At 37.3% G+C, this 23,254-nt stretch overlaps 1 protein-coding gene across 2 annotated transcripts in view; it reads right to left on the reverse strand.

Annotated features, from left to right (window-relative positions):
* Positions 1-23,254, reverse strand: part of LOC111148967 (methyl-CpG binding domain protein 5) — a 205,030-nt gene that overhangs the window by 12,103 nt on the left and 169,673 nt on the right. Inside the window, exons 8-11 of one of the 2 annotated variants that reach the window (XM_022505853.1) lie at positions 18,496-19,521; positions 16,656-16,867; positions 11,878-13,086; positions 622-695 (exon numbers count right to left, since the gene is read on the reverse strand). In XM_022505853.1, the coding sequence (XP_022361561.1) occupies positions 622-695; positions 11,878-13,086; positions 16,656-16,867; positions 18,496-19,521 (2,521 nt within the window). The remainder of the gene's footprint in view (positions 1-621; positions 696-11,877; positions 13,087-16,655; positions 16,868-18,495; positions 19,522-23,254) is intronic. The other variant, XM_022505930.1, reaches the window with a different exon arrangement.

A 23,254-nucleotide genomic window follows, 5' to 3' on the forward strand; every position in this document is an offset into this window, starting at 1 on the left:
TAGTGATCTCTGTACCCCACAGGGGGCTTGAACTCATGACTCCAAAATCAAGAGTCCCACGTTCTTCTGACTGAGCCAGCCAGGTGCTCCTTGCTACACTTTTAAAAACTATTTAATTGCTATGAGAGTGTTTCTTTCCCAGGAAATGAGAGGGATGGAGGTGGAGGGAGTGAGGAAAGAGCTCATGAAGTGGGAAATCCCACACACAGTACAAATTGTTAAGAAAAGAAAATATTTTCTGTGATAGCTAATTTTTTTTTTTTAAAGATTTATTTATTTATTTATTTGACAGACAGATCACAAGTAGGCAGAGAGGCAGGCAGAGAGAGAGGAGGAAGCAGGCTCCCTGCTGAGCAGAGAGCCCGATGTGGGGCTCGATCTCAGGACCCTGAGACCATGACCTGAGCCGAAAGCAGAGGCTTTAACCCACTGAGCCACCCAGGCGCCCCCCTGTGATAGCTAATTTGACTTAACTATAATGGTCTTCTTGGGTGATAACTACCAAAATGTCTTTGGCAAGCCCTAAGATGAACAAAATTAGTTGAGATTTTCTTTTGAACAAACACCAGGAAATTATATCCATGAAAAACAAAATGGTGGGACAAAAAATTTGGTGCTTACTTTCTGTTCCTTTTCCGGGCTCGGCTGTAGGCTTCTAAACCTTCTGTTAGTGTCTTCAACTTCTCGGGCTCCACCTGAGTGAAGGCATGAAGACCAAACCATATTACCCAGACCTGCAATTGTTAACAGCATTTTTACTTTCCTGCTGGGGGAAGGGAGGCTTAGCTTTCACTGCCCTGTCAAATGTCCTGTCCTTGCTCGGGCAGAGGTTGACTGTGTGGCTCCAGGCTGTAACATCAATGGAAATGAAAGATAGTCTGACTTTTCTACTGTCAGCATTTTGAAAATAACATTTTAAGAACAAAATCTGGACTTTAAATAACCTTCAATTCACAAAATCATAAATCAGAGATCCCTGCTTTGCTTTCTCTACTGCCTGATACTCTGTAACTGAAAATTTGTACTCTGTCAGGGGAGGACAAGAGCAGTGGTTAGTGAAGGAGGTGGGCTTTGGAGCCAGTAGGTGGAAGTTTGAATCTGACCTGCTCACTTTCTAGCATGAATGAAACACTCAAATGTTCTGGGCCTCAGTTTCCTCCTCTTTAAAATGAGGGCAGTAATACCTACCTTCCGGCTAGAATTGCTGGGATAATAAAAATGCAGCAAATCAGATTGAACACAGCTAAGCAGAGAGTCACTATTATTACCTAGTAGTATTAGGCTCTGCACAGGCCACAAAATGAGTGGGAAGTAGGCTACCATAGTCCTTCCAGTCAAGGGAAGAGGGTGTGGCTACAACTTATGGGTGCGTCCACTCCCTTCTCCTTTTAACACTGCCAAGAATCTTGCTGCTTCATCACCTTGTGGCCACCAAATGGTGATGGGGGACTTGTAGGGGTGGGGAGGTGCAGCCTTTGCCACTTTCCCCCAATAATCTCTATCATGGTTCTTGAAGCCACCCCTCCAAGATAAACAATTAATAAATAAGAAAACTTGAACGTGACTTGTGAGTAAAAACACCTTTAGAAGAATATTGCTAAAAAAAAAAAAAAAAAGAAATTCCTATTTTTATTGATCTTAAAAAAAAAAACCAATTTAAGTAAAAACAGTGTTGCTTGCTGTGTAAACACAGTTTCAAGGCAAGTCTCCCAGCCATTGCTTAACCCAGTTTTTTCCCCAATCCTATGCTACTTTTATATATAAATTTGAGAGGTTGCCCAAATCCCTCATGGTTAAGAAAATAAATACTAAGAAGCAAAGAAATTATTCTTTTCTCTTGAAATCTCCCTAACTCAGGAATATCATTTATAAATAATTTTTCTTTGACCCCTTCAAATTGAGTACCCAGTAGTGTGTAACAAAGTGTTTCCTTTATCAAGTTTGAAAACAGGCATTTCTAAATATTCAATGAGAAAAACAATAGAATAATGAAAACATATTCCTTTTCATGACTTTTGTATTTTGTCCTGAAGGATGCAAATATCTAATATACAGTTCACTGGGGATACCTAATTTCTCGTGTGCTAGAACAAGAGACAATTTTGTTCTAATAACACTTCATGGAAGTCATGAAGAAAAGCGTCTTGCTGAAATAACTGCAAAATCTTAAGTAAGATGAATATATCCATGTGTTGTTTAAAAAAAAAAAATTGGTGCCCAGATACATTCTCACATTTCATGTTAGAAAAGAGGTTTCATCTTATTTTCATTCACATGAAGAGAAAATGAAAGATATTTCACACATTATATTTATGTAATCTATGGCTAATTCCACTTATATTTAAATGATTCTCCCACCCCCATCCTTGGCAGTAGGAAGGAAGCTCTCTTGCAACATAAACTTATAGGAGATACAAACTAGTGTAGTGAAAGGTCTCAGAAGGGATTGATACAAGCAACAGAAAGAGTCATAGTGAAACAAAGCAAGACCAATATAAAGACTTACCTCACTGGTCTTAATTCTTAAAAACTATGTTAGGTAAAACTATTTTTTTAATCTTCAATTTTTATTTTTAATTAAGTAAGGAATAAAGGGCAATAAAAACATTTCTTAAAAAAACATTTCTTGTGCATTTATTATGGAAAAAGCACTCTTTTATCATTTAGTATGGTATTAGTGCAAACTAGTATTATTTTTGTTATTTTACAGATGGGAGTCAGTGAATTTAAGTAACATGGCCAGCACTGAAACTCAGGTCTGACTCCAAAGTGCTCAACCTCTCCACCACACCAACTACAATATACATTGAAGTATATAATCATTTTACACACACACACACACACACACACACACACACACACACATACACACTAAAAAAAAACTAGGTCAAATTATTTTAAAACAAATTAGATATTTACAGAAATTTAGATAATACATGCCCAAAATTACCTTTAAAAATTTTTTATGCTTGGATAATTTTCTGCTGATTTTTCTGAACTAATTCTCTACTGCGATTTTTTTTTTCATTTAAATTGACTCTAAGGCTAAGGTACTGTATAATGAACTATATTATTTATAAAGGAGTCAATGACCTTGAAAAAGAAAGCAATGATGGTGCTTTCTGAAACTAAATACAAATAAGATACACATCACAGTTTATTTCTGATATGACAAGATCATACATATCCAGAGATAAATGTTTTAGCTTGTTTTGTTTCAGAATTTTAGTACGCTCCTAAATTGTGAAATATATGAAGAGCGTATGTTTTTTATAGGGAATTATTCATACACTTACGCAATATTCAAGAAACTCTTTAAGGATACTCCTGCCCCCTAAGATGGTATTAGAGAAGAACAAAATAAATTCAATTTCTAGTCAAACAGAAATCATATTTAATGATTTAATGAATACTCCGTCATAAATTACTTAGCTAACTTATAAATGAAGAAAGTACTGAGAAATCAAATACAGCAGTGTAACATTAAAAAGGATAAACACACAAATATTTCTATAAATCTTACACCGAAGGAGCAAGTAATTTAAAACACTTAATACTTTGATCTGTAATTATAACCTTATATTCCTGTACATTCAGAAGCCAGGACTTCCATAAATTACTTAATTCCTATCTTGGTGAGAAATCATGGGAGGACTTTATAATGTACCTTTACTCATATAATGCTCGCTCTAATAATGATGATGCTAATAGTAATGACCAACATGGTCATGTGTCTCTGCACATATGTCATTTAAGGATTAGAAAAAATTACCAGAATTTATATGTATTTGTAGTTCACATATTATCTCATGTACAAATATACACACATATTGAATATTTTTTTGACTTCTAAAACCCTCTTTCACTCACTCACATTCTTTAGGTACCACAATTCTTCAACACAAATAGTCTTATGGCCTGTTCAGTAGGGTTAGAAACATACCCAGAAACGTACCCATATGCTCCTATAGGGTTGAAGTTTAAGAATTTTCTGAAAAAGTCTGAATCTCTGGTTGCTTATTTTATTCACAAGGCACATATTAAAATTTGGTAATTTAATTAAGTTCGATCTGGGGTCAACACAGTAGCACGTAGTCTATCTTAGAAGTAACTTAAATCTACGACAAAGGGAGACACAAAGCTTTCAGAGAACCAAGCCGACCCTTTGACAGTGAGGGAGAGTATGTATTAGGAGATCCTGGATCAAAGATCCTAGGTTACATTTGAATAGAGTCCATTAAGTAAAGATGATGTAAAAGTTTCCTGCAGGCTTTAAACCTGATAACAGATTGAATTTCTGTGTGACTTACTTGACTGCTACTTGGTTGTGAGGCAAAGCTGTCACACAAAGGTCAAAGGACAGAGTACAAGTCACATCCCAGGTTTCATAAGAGAGGCAGGACAGCTGGCAGGACAGCTGGCAGGACAGCTGAACTCGAGCCGCCTTTTCTTTTTTACGTCTTTTTTCATGTCATCAGCTCCTGTTGTTGGGGAAATGGTACTGTGCAAAGAGTACTAAGCTTAGAGTTAGGAGACCAGGGATGGGGCCTGGCTTAACTGCTGTCACTGCTCACTGTGTCTTTAGGAATGCTACTTCGCTGAGCTTCAGCTCCCTCAGCTGTAAAATAGGGACGGTTGTGCACATCTTCACGGGTCCCTGAGAGAGTCTAGAAAGACAATGAAGCACTTTCTAAACACCAAAGCACTCTTTACCAAAGGGTCATCAGTGGCATGTGAAACAAGGACACACCTCTAAACATTTTTAATATTTATATAGCCATACCAGTTTATATTAGAAAAACACAAAAAAATTATACCTATAATTTCGTATGTATTATATCTTAGAGTAAGACTGAAAAGTTATTTGAAAGTGGCTCGAACAATGCCTAGTTCATGAGTCCAAAAAGTCTTTGTTGATTAAATAAATAAGTAAATAAATAAGTAAATGAATCTGAATAAAATTTTAAACTAAGTAATAGTACAGGGAACATGCAACGTTATTTTTGGGTTTATTTTTGTGGGGAGGGGCAGAGGGAGAGGGAGAAAGAGAATCTTAAGCAGACTTCATGCCCAGGGGGAACCCGACACAGGGCTCAATTTCACCACCCTGAGATCATGACTTGAGCTGAAATTAAGAGTTGGACCCTTAACTGGCTGAATTACCCAGGAGCCCCTAAAGGAACACTGCATGCATTTTTCCTTTTTTTTACAGAGAGGTGGGGGTGGAGGGGGAAGGCAGGGAGCAGGTAACTTTAGCTGAAGCCTGGGAAATACAGCCCTGAAGCAGTAAGCAAATATGAAACATTTATTAGGTTCATTATTGTCAAACATTAATTAACATTAATTAAACAGTAAATATTTTAAAAAATCTTCCACCTGAAAAAGTCCTGCTAACTTAAGGGCAATATTGCAATATTTTTAAAATATTGATTTACCTGTGACAGTAAAGGATGAACCTAATTTTCCATCAGTAGTACTCATGGAAAAATTCCTAAAGTGGATCCCATTTTTTTTTCAAATGAACTTACCAAATACACATTAATGATTTGTCTGTGGCATTATCTGAGGCTTTGTGTACGTGTGTGTGTGTGTGTGTGTGTGTGTGTGTGTGTGTGTGTGTGCTTCCTTTCCTCTTTACTTGGGAAGCAGGGTTTTAAGTAATAGGAAAGTAGACTACAGGACTAGAGTAAATCTCTTCTAAATGTACAACAGAGTTCATATTGCTCCACCACCCATACATGCAATTAAATGTTTTGGGCAAGCTCCTATTTCTAAAGCAACGCTGTTTAAACGTTCGTGTTGGAAGCATGTACCTGCCTCAGACCAAACTCCATTTGCTACTGTCCTTTTGAAAACTGTACCAACCAGCTTAAGAACTCTGTGTAGGTCTCCCTTGTCTGTAACTGGAGATAAGCCTCCTTTTCCTTTTATCTTTGTTCAGGGGGAAAAGATTACAATATCCCACAGTTCACTTCAGGGACATGCACCATCTTACCTAAGCTTTTACTCTGTTTGGTCGTTTTGCTAATATTCACATTTTTGGTCTTACCCAGTTCTTCATTGTTATTATCTTCCCAATTTTCATCAGGCACTGACTTCATCAGCCTGGCTTTTATCATGCACATTACTTCTCAATACCTTCCTCCCTTTTCAGGGCGATCCTGTTGCTACAGAGCAGTGATCGCCCCTGCCATCCCACCAGCCACAAGGCAGCCCAGATACTGTGGTTGGTGATCAGGTGTAGAGACAAGGATTCATTCCCAACAGCAGTTAAGGAGATATATAAGGCAGGGGCAATACACAAAGCACACTTTCAACGGAGAATTATAGTACCAAAGAATACAAACAGCTAATGCTGATAATCAAGCACAGAAAGAATGTTCTTCAAAGTAGAATGTTTAAACATCAAAAGAGAGCTCAAACTTCAGTTATACATCCCTATCCGATGGTCAGCTGTCTTTGGTTATGTTTCACACTGTCAAAACGTGTGTGTGTGTGTGTGTGTGTGTGTGTGACACTCACCTGACATATAGAAAGTGGACTGTCCCAAAATAAGTTTGGTTATGAGTTTTAAAAATGATGAGTTTTGTCTCATTTGAATGACTGACTATTCGGAGAAATATTTTTATCTCTACCTGCCAAATATAACTGCGTGAAGAAAGGCAAAGTGTTATTCTAAAGAGAGAGCACCCTGCCCACTCCTTTTAAAAACACATCTTCAGGGGCGCCTGGGTGGCTCAGTGGGTTAAGCCTCTGCCTTCCGCTCAGATCACGATTCCAGGGTCCTGGGATCGAGCCCCGCATCGGGCTCTCTGCTTGACAGGGAGCCTGCTTCCTCCCTCTCTCTGCCTGCCTCTCTGCCTACTTGTGATCTCCGTCTGTCAAATAAATAAATAAAATCTTAAAAAACAAACAAACACACATCTTCATTTATTCACATGGTGTTGCACTGAAATGTACAACTTTTCTGGGTAATCAGAAGTCTCTACCTGTCCAGCAACAACCAGCATTTCCCTGAAGAGAAACATTGTGGTGCTAGCCTAGATATAAGTCCTTTCCTAAATTTGGCTCAAGTTAGAATACACATTTTATATAAGAGCAATGAAATATGAAGACCTATGGGAAATGTTCAAAAAGATTAAAAATTATGTACTAAAAAAGAATTTTATTTTTTGATTATCACTTGAGTGTCAATACTCTTAGGCTAATTAATGTACTATCAGAGAGGGCAGATGATAATTACAAAATATATTTTAGAAAACAGGGGCACTTTCCCTATTTTTAACTAATTACTGAAACAAGTACATAAAGATAACCATTTTCCTCCACAGTTGCAATGGCTTAAAATGTTTGCATGTTGGGGTGCCTGGGTGCCTAAGTCAGTTAAGCGGCCACTCTTGATTTCAGCTCAGGTGTCCTGTGATTGAGCCCCCCATCAGGCTCCGCACTCAGCAGGGAGTCTGTTGGAGACTCTCTCTTCCTCTGACCCTCCTTCCTGTGTGCGTGCTCTCTCTCTAAAATAAATAATCTTTAAAAAAATGTTTGCACTTTATGGTGGATAGGTGTAATGCCAGCGGAAGCCATTTCCCTTTCCAAGAATTCCCTAATACTGTGCCAAGAACTGGCAGTGCATTTCTCTGGCTGCAATGATGTACTGGAACACAGCACTGAGGTCTTATTCTTGGCCACTGAACCTTAACTATAAAGGATTCATGGTTCAGAGAGAAACTTGCATCATTTATTTAGAAAAAATATAAATATCTTTCAGACCATCCTTCATTACAAAGTGATAACCAAAGGAAGGAATGTGTTAGAGAATAAGGAGATACTACTTTTGGAACGGTATAATACCAGACACATAATATTCTTTGGTGTTTCACATAGCTTCAATATTGGGACAGTAGTTTATAGGGGCGATTAGCCCAACTTTCCATGGACTGTTAAACATCTCTACTCATTAATATTGTTGTATGTGTGGGGGTGGGGGTGGGGTAGGAAAGTTAAGGAAGAAAGTCTGTGTTGGTATTTTTTAGAAACCTTGTTGGGAGAGGGAGTTTCAGGCTCACTGAACAAAGTGCTTGAAAACACTTCCAAGTAGAACTCCTACTTGAAATGAACAGCTAATAATAAGTTATAATCAGATATGCCAATCTGTATGCAATGTGCTGATCTTCATTAAAAAACGGTTATAAACTATTTCATTCATTAAATATATTCATTATAATCCTCTCACCCTCTACCTGTTTAGTAAATCCTTTAATCATGGGTAATGCCTAGGTAAACAATAACTAAACTGAAATCACCACAGTTCCGGAGTGGTGACACCCAAATTAATAAGGTTGTCTAACAAAAAGAACAGGGGCAAGAAGGTTAATTTTTACTGAGACTCTTTTGTGTGCTGGATAATCTATTTATGGTATCTCATTTAACTCTTAAAACATCTTCTGAGTAGGAACTGATATTCCATTCCCACTTGAGAGGTGAAGAGATGGCAGCTCAGGGAGATTAATACACCTACCCAGCAGCATTTAGGGAACAGACAGAGCTGGGATTAAGCTCATGTGAGAATGTCCAAAGCTCGTGCCTCTTTCTGCATTCTCTCTAGTTCTCTGAAGACTATGTTCATATGGCGTTTGATGTTTTGAAATAAAACCTCTTAGGAAGCAATCACCAAAAGTGCAGGACAGTTCTAATGCATTATTAGTAATGCTGCTAGGCTTAATACCCCACCAAAGATGAACAATGCCTTCCTAAGATCATAACCTGACCAGGTCATTTACTATCATGACAGCCGGCTAAAGTATCAACTTAAGGACAACATGGACATCTCAGCCCCAGGCCGGTATCACTGTTCCAGTCACAGCACTGATCTGTTCGTCCAGAGGCCACCCATGCAACCTAAAAGCAAGAGAGATGCCCAACTTACTTTGAATCAGTAACCTGCAATCCTGTTAATTCATTACTTTTTAAAAAATTTTGCCTGCTTCTGAGAAGAATTTGAAGTGGTTTGGTGAGAACAAAGGCTGCAACAGAAAATAAATGATAGGTTTGTGCAATGTGGGGGGTGGGGAGAGATAAGATAATAAATCTACTCTAACACTTGAGTTAACATAGATTTTATCTGGAGGGATCTGACAGAATCTTGGATTAATTTACTTTGTGGACATGGAAATAGTATGAAAAACTGAGAATCTAAGAAGGTTTAAAATGATAATGTGTAAGACAATTGTTTACTAAACCTTTTCTTCTGAGATACTACAAAGATAAACACTAGGGGGATGCGGTTCCACATTCCACATTAGCAAGGTGGAATTAATTAGATTTTACTATAATAAACTCATTGATTATGAAGTCTGTCTGTCTCTCTCTCGACTTTACTAAAATGTCATCCATTGCCACAGTATATAGAAGAGACCCTAATGTACTGCTTACCTTCTTAAAAGCAGAAATCTGATTAGTAGTGCACAAGACTATATTTATGCAACATTGCTGAGGAGACTAAGGGATTCTATGTAAATAAAATTTACATCGTGACCAGTTCGTTCACCAGACTGAGAGTATAAATTTTAAAAATGTTTTACTGGAAATCTTTTCAAATAGATCATGCTTTGTCTTACACAGATATTGAACAAAGTTTAATGTTTTCTTGCTGAACCAGGATCACCAAGACATCAAGCAAAGGCCATCTGGCTTGAAGTCAGACAGCCCTGTGTTTGAAATTTCACCTTTCCTGGTCTTACAAACTGAGAACACTGCTTGGCTTGCTGGGCATCATTAAATAAGGTATGAGGAAGCCCTTCCTTTGTTTTGTGAACTATAGAAGAAAAAAGAGTGCTTGTGAAATAGTACTTTGTTTCATTTTTTTAATGTGCAAAAGTGAGGGGGGCGGTTCCTGAAAAGACCAGAGGTTTTTAAAAATGTTAAGTGCCCTAGAGCTTTTAAGGCTGTTATACCTTCCTTTTTAATGATAGATAAATATTTCATGTGTTACCATTAATATTTTATTATATGTTTTCAGTTTTGTACCTCCAAATGTGTGCTTTAAATTATTTTTTTTGAATTACTAAAAATATTCTTGGTGTATCGTGATATCAAAGTTTTGATATTAAGGTTGTCAGGATGCAAAATTACAGTGTCAGATGGTGGGGGTGAGGGGAGTATTTGAGGTGACAGAAACAATGTTATGTTCCCTGTTAAGAAATTCATTTACTGTTTCCAATAAGGAAGAAGAATCTGGATTTTAAAAAATGCTTATTAGTGTACAGTGAGTGAAAACCAGTTGATTATTTAAATGAAGCAAAATAAATGTTTCTTGGGTTCTCAGATAATGATTTTTTTTAAAAGTGTATCTCCCCAAACATCGGTGAGTAACTCAATCCCAGGAGTTTGCAAACACAGAGTAATCAGAAGATTAAGACCATTGTTTAATGTGAAATGTGTTAAAAGTACATGCCTTTATTCTCCTGAGGACATAAAAGATATTTAGACAAGGCATTTAGGACAGGAAGAATGCTTCCAGGAAAGGGAGGCCATAATCTTTTCTTTCATTAAGCTTTTTGTAAAATGGTGCTTGGAAAAAGACTTGGTTTCATTTGCACAGAGATTGTGAAACAGTCAGTGTCTACCTCTTCTATTTGGAGCTGTCCATTTACATCATAAAAGTCCAGTTTTGCTGTTTCTAATTACTTTTTGAATAAACTGTCAAAAATATTTAGGTTTATCAATTTAAAGAATGTTTTGTCTGGTCTCAGAGAGATTAGAGAATAAAATGTTTTGTGAGTAGGGGTATGGAATTCATTTTCTTATCAAACATAGAAACACTATGCCCAGAGCGTATCCTGACAAGTATATATTAGGCATCATAAGCAATGGGCTTAAGGACCTCCTGGTCATTTGGAAAAAGACAATCTTTTTATTGTGCTGACAAAAATGTTTTTGGTTTCCTGCCATTAAACCTAAGCGCCAGTGGAGGTTTGAACGGAGTTGAAATAGCTTTACATAATATACTCTTTAAGGGAATAATATATATTTATAAGAGTAATTTTTATTTCCTAAGGAGATGAAAAATTATGTTTCCTCATCATATGTGGGGAATGTGCATAAATATCTCCTCTTGGTCATATATAAATTTTTCTATCTGCTTTAAACATTCTATGTATTTCTTGCCTAGTAAGCCAATTCTACCAATTGTTGGGGGGGACCCAGAAGACCCCTACTAATTTCTTCTAAATTGAATGGTGGTTTCGTGAAGAAGTTTTCATTTAATTTGCATGATCAGATTGTGTTAAGTAGAACCAGACTGTGGGGTTAAACATTTCCATATGTTATAAAGGCCCAGAACATTTCCTGAAAGGAGACAGCATTCTGAATATGGGGATGTTACCTGCTCTTCCAGAAACGGCTGCAATTGCACCAGGTTTTACCCTCTCCTCAGCGCCATGTGTCCCATGCGAGCACATGGGGGAGATGTGGTCCCCCAGCACTTCCTGTTACCCTACCTCTGCCACACTCCTGGACTCCAAAGGCCACCAGATTTTTTCCCAGTCCTTACCACTTGCCTTCATCCTCTGTGTATGGAATGAAGAGTTAGGTACATGCAGGGAAGGAAGGCAGAATTAACAAAATTCTGGAAATCTGGTTCCTGGGTTAGAGGCCCTTGTGGGATCTACAAATGCTTCACAACTCACCCCTTGATATGACATTTTGGTGACTATAACCATCCCCTCTTCATTTTATGCTCCAGAAGTTTGTGAGACCTCAATGAGTCATGAAGAATCCTAATTTCAAATCCAAAGAATCCAAAGTGATGACAACAAAAAATAACAATTGATATCTGAACAAAGGTTAGTATTTGACAATGGATAAAGATTGGTATACCTTCCCTTCCTCGGGGCTTTGTTGACATGAATTGTGAACGTCGTCTTCTCTTACTAATTTTCCAGGCCAAGAAGTAAGTCCTTTGATTTGGCCCCAGACCAAGTCGCCAACGTTGAACGTCCTTGGCCTATAATGTATCAACTCATTTGAAGAAGGGGAATCTGGATTCCTTAGGTCATCTTCACTACTAATGCTTTTAGCGTCTGAAGGGCTAGGCACACACCCATTAATGCTTTTGGCATTAAAGTCTCCATTGTAATGGATGTAGTCTTTGACTAGAGAACTTTCCAAACTATTTGAGGAGCTTGGAGACTGCTCCTCTAGGACCAGTTCTTGCCTTGTGGCGCTCAGCAGCTCGCCAAAGCCCCGACTCTGTCGAGGTCTGTTCCCATTAATGTGTGCACATCTTTCCACAGTGTTCTCTAGTCTCTCCTTAAAACTCATCATAGTTCTTTTGTAGTTATTATACCTGAAATTTTCCTCCAGAATTTTATCCCCTTGACAGTTTCTTGGTGGTAACAGTACCGGGTGCTGTTCCCCAGGCAGAAATGGCAGTGTAGAGACATTGTTGGACCTCTCATGACAAGGACTACTGTGGATATGGCCTGGATGATCTAAAAATTCCTCACACTTCCACCTGTTTTGCTCCCCTCCAGGGCTTTGCTCCCCATCCCACTGTTTTTTGGATGTGTGGCAACTTGCTGACTTGAAATATTCAAACCCATCTCCTTCATTTGAGTTTTTCCCATGGTCCAGATTCCTGGGCAGCCGAGCCCCTCTTGCATTCCTCAGCCTACCATCATGATCGACACTGCCCATGTTTCGTCCATGAATGACTGCACTGACAGCACTGGGGAGACTTAATGGGTCACCAATTGAGGCAGTGAAGGCACTCATGGCACTCAGAGCTGGAATGGGGCTGATCTGAGTTGTACTGTTGACTGCAGTGGTGATGACAACCTGCATCCCTTTGCTGGCTGCATCAACAACTGCTTTGTAAATGGCATCTACAGAAGCATCACCTTGGCCACTCACAACGAGGCCATCCTTCACCTGCTGACCAAGAGATGGGTCAATCCTCTGTTGCAGCTCACAAGATGTATCTTGGAAAGGTGGAAGTGTAGTGTTTGGATTCTCAGGAAGTGCCGTGAGCCCGGGCTGAGTGCTTATTCTTTTGTTTAGGAGAGCTGCATCTTCCTGCATTCTCACCTTGAAGAAACAGACAGGAAGCAGTGAGAGAGAGAAAAGTTTTTAAAGACCTCAACGAGAAAGACCATAAATGGCAAAACAATGAAAGGCAAACAAATGTAACAAGGAGAGAAATATAAAGAAAGGACAAGGCTCAAGATGAAACAAAAGTCACTCTGCATGGAAAAGTTTGTGCCTTGATTATATTTGGGTAGGTTTCTTTGGTTGAAATCATTTCACAGGTTTTTTTTTTTTTTTTTTCTTTTAAAGAATTCATCATCGGGGTGCTTGGGTGGCTCAGACAGTTGAGCGTCAGACTCCTGGTTTCGGCTCAGGTGGTGATCTGGGGGTCTTGGGATCAAGCCCCTGGTCAGGGCTTGGCGCTTAGTGGGGAGTCTGCTTCTCTCCTTCTCCCTCTGCTGCTCCCTCTGCTCATGCACTCTCTCCTTTCTTTCTAAAACATATCTTTTTAAAAAATAAAAATAAAAGATGTATTTCTAAAATAGAGAAATAAATAATTAAATAAATAATAGAGAACTCATCATTACCAAACATTCTCTAGAAAAGTTAAAGTTGACGTGGTTGGACACAAACTGTTTTCGGGCAATGACTCCACATATTTAAGTGTCATTACAGGTTTTGCAACTTGGGAATCCAAGAGAGAACCTAGTGAGTCACCAGCACTGCTCAAATGACAAAGGGAACCAGATTCTGAAAAGGGGTTCTAACTCACTGATATTTCTACTGAAATATAACATAAGCTAAAAGAAAATTCTCTCTCTCTCTCTCTAGATACACACACACACACTCTTAACAATAAAATATTTCTGATACAAAACTATGTTTTTGAAGACTTTAGATAGAATAGTGATATCTACTCTTTAACCTTACCTAGCTACTGACTGGGGGACACCACCATGCTGTTAGCAGTGACAATGGCTCTGTATAAAAGTGATTCTCAATTGGGAAGAGAGGAAGGGAGGAAATGCCCAGCAGGTAAGAATATCAATGTTCAGGACAGGAAGGATGAGTGTAGTTGGAAAAAGTCCCCCAAATTATTCTAATCACACCAAGCCCACCTAGAAATTGCTGCTCCAGACCTTGCTACTTTGGATTTTCCCCTCAACGATTTCTCCCTTCTTGTCTTCACATGCTTTCCCATTAAACCAGAACCAGGGATCCATCAGCCTATCAACGACTCTCTTGTTATTCTCCCCCTGTCTACACCTACCAGATAAAATCTCAATCTGGGATCAATTTAACTGCCTGCTTATCTATATCCACAGTGAGAAAGCTGAGTATCTGTCTAGGAATTTGGGGCTTTCAGCTATAGCTGGGGACTTATTGTTTCCATCAATCTGACGACCCTCTAGTTGGGTAACATTCTCCTTCACAGCTCTTTGTATCTTGATCCACTTCTTCAAGCGGGCTGCTCCACCATCTCTGGCACTATTCTTAGTGTACAACCTTACTAACAGAGAAAATGGGAGTTGATAGGTTAAGAATTCTCATAGTTCTTATACTCTGCTACTCCCTACCCCCTCACAGCACATACTTGTCTGCAACTATACATGCCCCAAATCCTGCCCCGCTTCTCAGTGTAAGAGGGGTCTCTTCTGCTTTCTGAGGGTATCTTGGAAAGGTGGAAGTGTAGTGTTTGGATTTGAGCTCTGGATCCCAAGCACTCCTCAGGGATTTTGCCTTGTTTGTTATCCCTTCCCTACATTATGTTCAATCTTCTCCACTTTCTTGTTTTGTTTTGTTTTTTGGCTCTTTCCTTTAGCACACAACCATGTGCATAGCTTCCATGTTTTAAAAGTTTGCTTCAACCTACGTCTGCCTTGGGGCACCACCCTTTTACTCTTATGTTTCTCATCCTTAAGTGTTTGAAAGAGTAATCCACACTCTTTAATTCTTAACCTTTTCATCCTTCTATCCATTGTAATCTCTCCTGTGCTCTTACCACTCCTCTAAAACTGAATTCTACCCATTACTGGTAATTATGTCCTAAATCTAGGGGATTCTCTTCAGGCTTTATCTACTTGCTTGAGATTCTCAGCGACATGGCTGGGCCCTTTCTCCTCCCTTCTAAATTAATTTAATATACAAGATGTGTCTGAATATTTTCTCATTGTCAAAAAAGTAAAAATGTTCTTTACCACTACTCCCCACCCACCCAAACCTGACTTTCCCATCCCACTCCAAGTCCATTTCCTTTCTCAGAAGAAATCAGTGCTGTAGTACATCCTTGCAGACACTTATGTTTAATACTTTAAGGTGTGTAGGTATATATCTAGTTTTCTTTCCTTCCTTCTTTCACATAAATGGTATAGTATTTTAGTACTATTCTATAATATTATAGTATTAAAGTTTTGCATTCTTGTGGATCTTTCCATATCAGTTATGTAAATCTACCTAAACATTTTAAACTACTAGAAAGACAGATATATTATACACATTTATACATATACATATAAATATATAAATAGTATATTTAGCCATTTCCAGACTGATGGACAATTAAGAGGTTTCTAATTTTTGCCACTACAAATCAAGTTGTAATGAACATTCTAGCATGTGCCCTTTTGTTCACATTGGAAGATTTCTCTAAAATAGATACAAAGAGGTTGAATTTCTGTATCAAAGGATATATATATTTAAAAACCTGATGAACTATCAAATTAACCTCCAAAAGAACTATATCAGCATACAATCAGACCAACAATATATCTAAAAGAATCCGTTTCCCCACACCACTGTCAGCAAGGGATATCAATCAATCTGATGGACACATTAGTGTTGTAATTTGTATAACTCTGATTACTCTTTTCATATGTTCATTAATAATTTATTTTTCATTTTCTGTGAATTTTCTGTTCATATCTATTGCTCATTTTTCTAATCAATTATCTTTTTTCTTCCTGATTTGTAGGAGCTTTTTTCCTATAATGAATGTCGATTATTTGCTATTATTATGCAAGTATTTTCTGCCAGGTGCCACTTGTCTTTAAGTTCATTTAGAATGCCCTTATCATACAGAGATTTTAAAGTTTTATATATTCAACCCTATCACTTCTTTTCTTTTGGACTTCCTGATTTTGTGTCTTACTGAAAGAGCCTTCTCTACCTCAAGATTATTTAAAAAATACTATATTTTCTCTTTACATTTATTAAGTGTTACTCTTTCCGTCTCCTTAATCTATCAGGAATGTATTCAGCTTGTAGAACTAAAAGGGAAGACTAAGTGGTTGAAGCCAGGTTGGGTGGTAAAGGCTGGGCCTGGTGAGTGAGGCTGAACCAGCAGGTGAAAAATACGGATTTCAATCATGAGAGCAATGGAAACTACGAAAGGGTTTAAGAGGATCTTATGATCAGTTTTTACTATCAGCTCTGAAAGGACCACCGAGATGCCTCAGACTAAATAAAATAACCTTCACGAAAAGACCGTAATGTTTAACAACATTCATTACCACAGTCAGTGGTGGTGAGAGAGCACATGATTTCCTTCTCCCATCTCTTCTCCCCCAACTAAGAGTTTCAACAGACCTAGATATTGTTTACTATTTGAGGAACCCAGGGAAGGAGAGTACCTGAAAGTTCTGAAACAGACAAGCCATGGGGTTACTGTTAGCCGTGCAAGGAATTGTGGGCTGTCCTTGAAATGCCTGCAGGTTCTGGTACCCCTGAAGAAGTTGCTGCTGCTGCTGCTGATTTGGAGGAAACATCTGATTGTTGTTTAACAGCGATTGCAGATGAGTCAGTTGATGGTTATTCAAAGAATTGTTTATTGAGGACATGTCACCTATAGTTTGAAAAACATAAAATGTAAGTCAATGTGACTCTTTGGAGATCCTATGCCTATCTTTGTACCTGAGGATTCCTGAAACAAAAACTGAAAACTAGACCTGACATGGTCATTCTTTTCTCTTTTTCTCCTCAATGTCTTACTAAGTGGTAAATAAAGAGGAGTTTTATTACTTAATTTTATCTTTCATAATTAGTTTTTTGATTTTATATTCTGGAGACACTATGTAGTCTTTGCTCTATCTGTTAGCCAATCTCCACATACTGAACTTCAGAGTTGTAGAATTCCTTTAAATTATTTTTGTTGAGTACTTGAAACTAAAGGTTGAAATTAATCCTAAAATGTTTTAGTAATTATGTCTTTGAGCAAATTGTTAAAATGAATGGGTCTGAATAGGGCTTATTTACGAAATTTTGTTCTTAAGCCACAGTCATCAATAAATACCACCAAATAAAATCAGATTTGGCCTAGAAAAACACATTTTGTTTTTAAGTAAAATGTTGGTCACCTAAAATTAAAATTGTAAAGAAAGCTAACAATACAAAAGAATTCATTGTCATAATCATTAAAGTAAATGTTATACAATCAGACGGGATTAGTTAATAACTAAGTTTATATTCAGAATTCATGTTTAACTTGTTTGGAAATTACATTAAAATGATCTTGAAGACAATGTCACTGAAATTGTCTTGTAACTTGAAATATGCAAATCTGTAATGCTTTTTAAATGACTTAACTGTTGATTTCAATGGCAAATCAAACTAATAAACTATAGCAACTAGTAAACCATAAAATTAGTAAACTGGATTACAAAGGTGTCCATAAAATCTGAAGACATAATACTACTAGTTTTTATGTACTGAAGATGCCCTTTTGGCAGTATCATTTTGCCTGTTTCCAGAATTTTCAGACACCATTCCCTACCCTTAATTTTAGTGTTACCTGCATAAGTCAGTTGGATATACTTGACATTATTTTCTAACCTTTTTGTGATAGAATAATCTACATGAAGGATTTTGTTTTTAAGCCCCAATGTTCTAGACTCCTACTGTCTGAGGCCATCTAACAGCAGAGATTGAGGCTGTCTGTTTCCCTGAACTTGGGCAAAGTTTATCTTTGAATGTTTTTAATGCCTTGTTTCTTATTTTGCTGGATAAGCGTTTAGTTTTGTTATTTAGGGATCACCTGGAAAAAACACTTCCTCAAGCTGTTTCCATCCACAGTGCAGCTGCTCATACTAACCCTGTGATGCCACACCAAATAAAATTCAAATGAAAGTTATTTTTAAGATGGACCTGTGCTTTATTGTTTGAAAAATAAGACTCTACTTGGCTTAAGAGAATCATAGGTAGGTTAGGTTTAAGTGGCATCAGAATTAGAAGATCAGAGAAAGCAGATTAAAATGATATTTAGTACTGCTAGAATAGGGGAAAAGGAAGAAGTCATTTTCATGTTTGTATAACTATGGATGTGTGTGGGTGTTATTATATTTAGTTCCTTAAGCAAGCTGTGACATAACAAAAACATTTTTAAAAATAGTGTGACAAAATGGAGTTTTTAAAAAGGAGAAAATAGGATTAGAAAAACGTTTCTTTTTTAAAAATTTGTGAAAAAATTTAACTTACCAAGCAGACCTGTCCCCAGTAGAGGGTTAAGTAGCTGTGGCACCACAGAGTTACTGTTGAGTTTAGCTGGACCAGGTGTATTCCCAGCATTATTAGATATATTCAGCAATGTTTCTGCCATTGACACCACTGCTGTCCCACCAAGTGTTGAGACAGTCAGTGCTGCCACTGCTGATGATGTAGTGGTTGTGGTAGTGGTTGCCTGGGAGGAAGTTGCTATGGAAACCTCTGGATGATTAGCGGTGTTGGCGGATGCTGAGTTCAGGACACCTCCCAACAGCTGGGGATTCAAGGCCATTAATCCCGAGGCCCCAGTGACAGCTGGGAGGAACAGGGGGTTAAAAGTAGTGTCACTGCCTGCAAAGCTTGGTAAAGGGTTCCCCAGGGGGCTGGTTAAAAGGGTCTCAGCTCGGCTGTTCTCTGACTGATTGCTTGGCAAATGGTCTGGTGGGGCTGTCATCTGTGATAATGAGGGTAAAGGGGTATTTTGCTGTTGCAAAATATCTGAGATGGTCATATTGAAAGATGGCAGGGGAAGCATGGCAGCTGCTTGGGCTTGGTTCTCAAGCAGGGCTGCTAAGAGCTGAAAGTGAACAGGCTGCAATACCTGCCCATCCATGTCACCGGAGAGAAAAGCTAAAGCAGTGTTTACATTCGGGTTGAGAAAACCTAAAGGGTGGAGGTTGATCTCAGACTTGCCTTCTCCTGCTGAAGGCTGGAGGATATTTAATAGATTCTGGTTTAGGAGATGCTGTTGATTCACTGGCAAAGAGATAGGTAGAGAACTGAGGAGGCTGGGGTTCAAGGGGTGTGGAAGATGGTTGTTTGAAGTGCTGTTGGATGGAAAATGAAGTGCGTGCTCCTGGCCAACATAAGGAAAATCACTCCCAATAGGCAGCTGACTCTGCAGTGGGTTTCCAGCTGCGGTGGTAACTATGACGCCATCTTGAAGAACAGATGTTGTCTTTGTAATGGCGGGGTGGTTGGTGCCAGCTATGGCTATGGAGGATGATGGTCCTGAACCGCCTAAAATGAAGAAGGAAAAAAACCAAACCACTTATTATTTATGGATGTTAAGGAAGATGATCCCATAAAAATACATTAAGATACATTTCAATTAATTTGTTACAGGTCACCTTTGAGGCGTTAAGACAGATTAATTGTCATCAGAGATGAGTTGGAATCTGTTAATAAACCTTAAGTTTAACTTTATACTTCCTAATCTGCTTTGAAAATACATATATTGAAGAAGTTTAGAAATACTAAAAAATATAAAGAAACAGTTCTTTCTAACTAACAAATAGCTTGTTTTTCACAAGTTGAACTAAGTGAAGAAAGAGGAATCTGTGTTGTAGCTCACTCAACTGGCTAGATAAAGGTAACAAGGCTTTATTTTTCAAAATATATTTTTTATTTAAGAAAATGTTTTTGGTCTTTATAATACTACCACTTGCTTTTAGTGAAAAGAAAAAAAAAGAATTAGAATATGCATGAGAGTACAAAGCAGAAAAGAAAAAAATACCTATGGAGATAACTATTAATATGTTAGTGTATACCTCCTCAGGCTTTGCCCACCTGTATGTTTATACATATGCAAACATATATACACATATTATATATTTTAACAAAAATGGAATTATGCTGTTTTGTAGTTTTTTTCTTTTATCAATATGTCTTGAATATCTTTCCATGTTAACTTGTGTTAACTTCTGAGCCATTTTACTACTATCATGTATCAATATTTAATCAGTCTACAGTTGTGGTTATTTGATTGTTTATGATCGAATTATAATTACTATTGTAAGCAACACTCTGACAGACATTCTTATTAACTCATCTTTGCCAATATGCTCAATAATTTTCCAAGGATAAATTCTTTAAAACAGGATTCCAGGGATAAAAGGGTTTATGTATTTTTAAAGCTTTGGATACATATTGTCAAACTGCCCTACAGCAAAGTTGATCAATACACATTCCATTTACATTTTTGTAAACAGTGTATGGCAGTGCTCATTTCTCATCGACACTGTATTTTATCATTATTTTTTAATTTTTGTCACTCTGATAGCATAAAGATACTCTATATTTAGGATTCCTTAAATTAGACCAAATGCTACCATCCAAATAGCATTCTTAATCTTGAAAGTCTTATGCTAGTGATGAAAATTCAAGGAACTTAACATTTAAAAGTATAAACTTTCAGTTGTTTAGGATTATAATCGTTTTAGCTGTTCTCAATCCAAGCTTTACAACTGGATTACTACCTGGAGAACTTCAAACAAACAAACAAACAAACATAATGCCTGGGCCCTATCCCAGAGCAGTTGAAAACATCTCCTGGGGTGCAGCCTGAGCAGTAGTATTGTTTGCAATCACCCCTGCTGATCCAGATGCACAAGAGATGGGGTGGGAGTATCACATTCTGTTGAAAAGGAACCTTCAATCATTTTTTTTCATAAAAGGCCTTTCCCTATAGAGATGCATTATGTAATATATGCATTCAGCAAATACTGTGACAGGCTTATGCATTTAATTTTATATTAAACATGTATATGATATCAAGAACAACATCAGTGTTATTGAAACTCTAAAGTAATTCAAATACTGTACTGTGGTGCTATGCCATAAGAAACTTTATATTTTAATATGTTACCATTGAGACCTGTCCAAATACAAATATACAGAAATGTTTCCATAGTCCTAGTAGTACCACAAATATCATTTTATATTCTTGTTTTCTTCTAACAGAATAACATCAAAATCTTTCCTTTTTGATATATAGACATTTGTATTAATCTTTTTAACCTTGTAGTATATGGATTGATCGTATTTATTGAACCATTCTTATAAAGTTTGGCATTTACACTTTCATGTTTTCATCATTATATATAACACAGGGATGAACATCTTGCTGCATACGATACTTTGCTATCTTCGAATTTTTCCTCAGGAAAAACTGGTATGATGGCATGATTGTTGTGAGAATCAAAAACAGGTAAATGAAAGGCTTGTAATGTGTAAAAGTCTCTACAAATAAAAGGAGCTATCATTGTCAGCATTATTGTTTACATTAGTAGTTGTAGTTAGTAGTGGTGATGTAGTAATAGTAGTAACTATACATCAGTATATCCAACACACCTACAATATCTCTATATTGCACAACTTTGCAATATTTCCCAGATGTCATTGTTTTTTTTAAGTTCTCAGTGTTTCATTTAAAGAACGAGATTTTTAAAAAGAAACCTCAGTTTAAAAATATATAAATATTTATAAAATATTATCGTGAAACAATGACTGTTCACGAAGAGTAGAGTTAGAACATTTTGAAAGTTGAAGTAGGCATATGGTATACAATTCTTTAAATGTTAATTCAGATTTGTAATAAAACAATGAACACTTTAAACATTTCATTGCTTCTGAAAGCTTGCTATTTCCATAAATAGGCAGTATGCTTTATTTGCATTTGGAAACCATCTTTTTAAACAAGCTAATAACAACTCTTATTTATTGGTAATCACTTTCTCTGGCCTTTTTTCCTATCTGTTAACCAACAATGACATATTTAAATGTACAGATCACCATTCCTCTAACCACAGTCAGAGGACCGTTTTTCAAAATACTCTAGCAAGGCTTTATAGATGTAGGGTTTCCTTAGAAGTTTCTATTATTAATATTTTTGTCTTTTTTGTAAGAGAGAAGCATCCATATTTAGGATGCAAGAAAGTAGACATATGGGGACATTATTCTAAAAGCTCTCCATCTAAATATTCTTGAGGAATGACCATAAAGAAATATGGCTACTCTGTGTGTATTTTTGTATTACAAACAAGAAGCTGGTGAGCACCACAAGCTTCTTAAGAGTAATATGAAAATCAAGGCCTATTTTATATTTTCTCTAATTTTCAACAATAAACACGAATGCTCCACTGAATAAGGGATAGAAATGGTGTTACAAAACTACAACAACAAAAACAGCATGCTGCCCTTTTCTTGCAGGAAGTAGAGTTTAGGAAATTGATAAACACACAAATCTCCCTGTCTTTCTTTTTCCTTTCTCAAGTACACACGTATTGAAGGCTTATATGAATCAGGAGATTTTAAAGCTCTGTTTATATAGCTAGTGAAACTATAATGCAAGATGCTAAGAGATTTAACAGGTATATAGCAAGAGGACAGTTGTAAAACTGAAGGTGTTAGGGTAAATTAAGCAAGTGGTAACATTTGATTGGGGATTCGAGGGTGGAAAAGGAGATAGAAAGGGCTTCCAAGTAGAAATTAGGTCATTAGAAAAAAAGACAAGGAGATAATAAGTGCATGGAGACATGTATCTTGAAAACAAAGAAATGTGACTGAAAATATTATATGCTGCCTTTTCACACACTCCTACCCTCCTACCATGGTTAAACCTGCTGCCTTAAACAAGCAGCACAAAAATTTAAAATCATCTTTCTAAACCATTAAAGAAAAGGATCACTTCTTATTTCCAAGACCTAACACGGATCTCTACCACATAGTTGGCATTCCAAAATTGTTGGTTGAAAGAGTCCATTAAGGTCATACAATCTACATTCAACTTTCAGAAATCAGAGCTTTTGATGCTGTGTGTATAGCATATATGTATGGGAAGTAAGGGAGGGCATACCACCCATTTGTGGAAAAAGTGAAAACTGACTTTCCAGTATTGGTCCAAAGCCTGGAGATAAGGGACAGGCAAGCAGATGCGTAGCATAGGACAAGTTTCTTTAGACTTCACGTGTTC

Source organism: Enhydra lutris, unplaced genomic scaffold (assembly GCF_002288905.1).
Source record: "Enhydra lutris kenyoni isolate GAN:26980312 unplaced genomic scaffold, ASM228890v2 scaffoldscaffold1, whole genome shotgun sequence".
Classification (NCBI taxonomy): domain Eukaryota; kingdom Metazoa; phylum Chordata; class Mammalia; order Carnivora; family Mustelidae; genus Enhydra; species Enhydra lutris.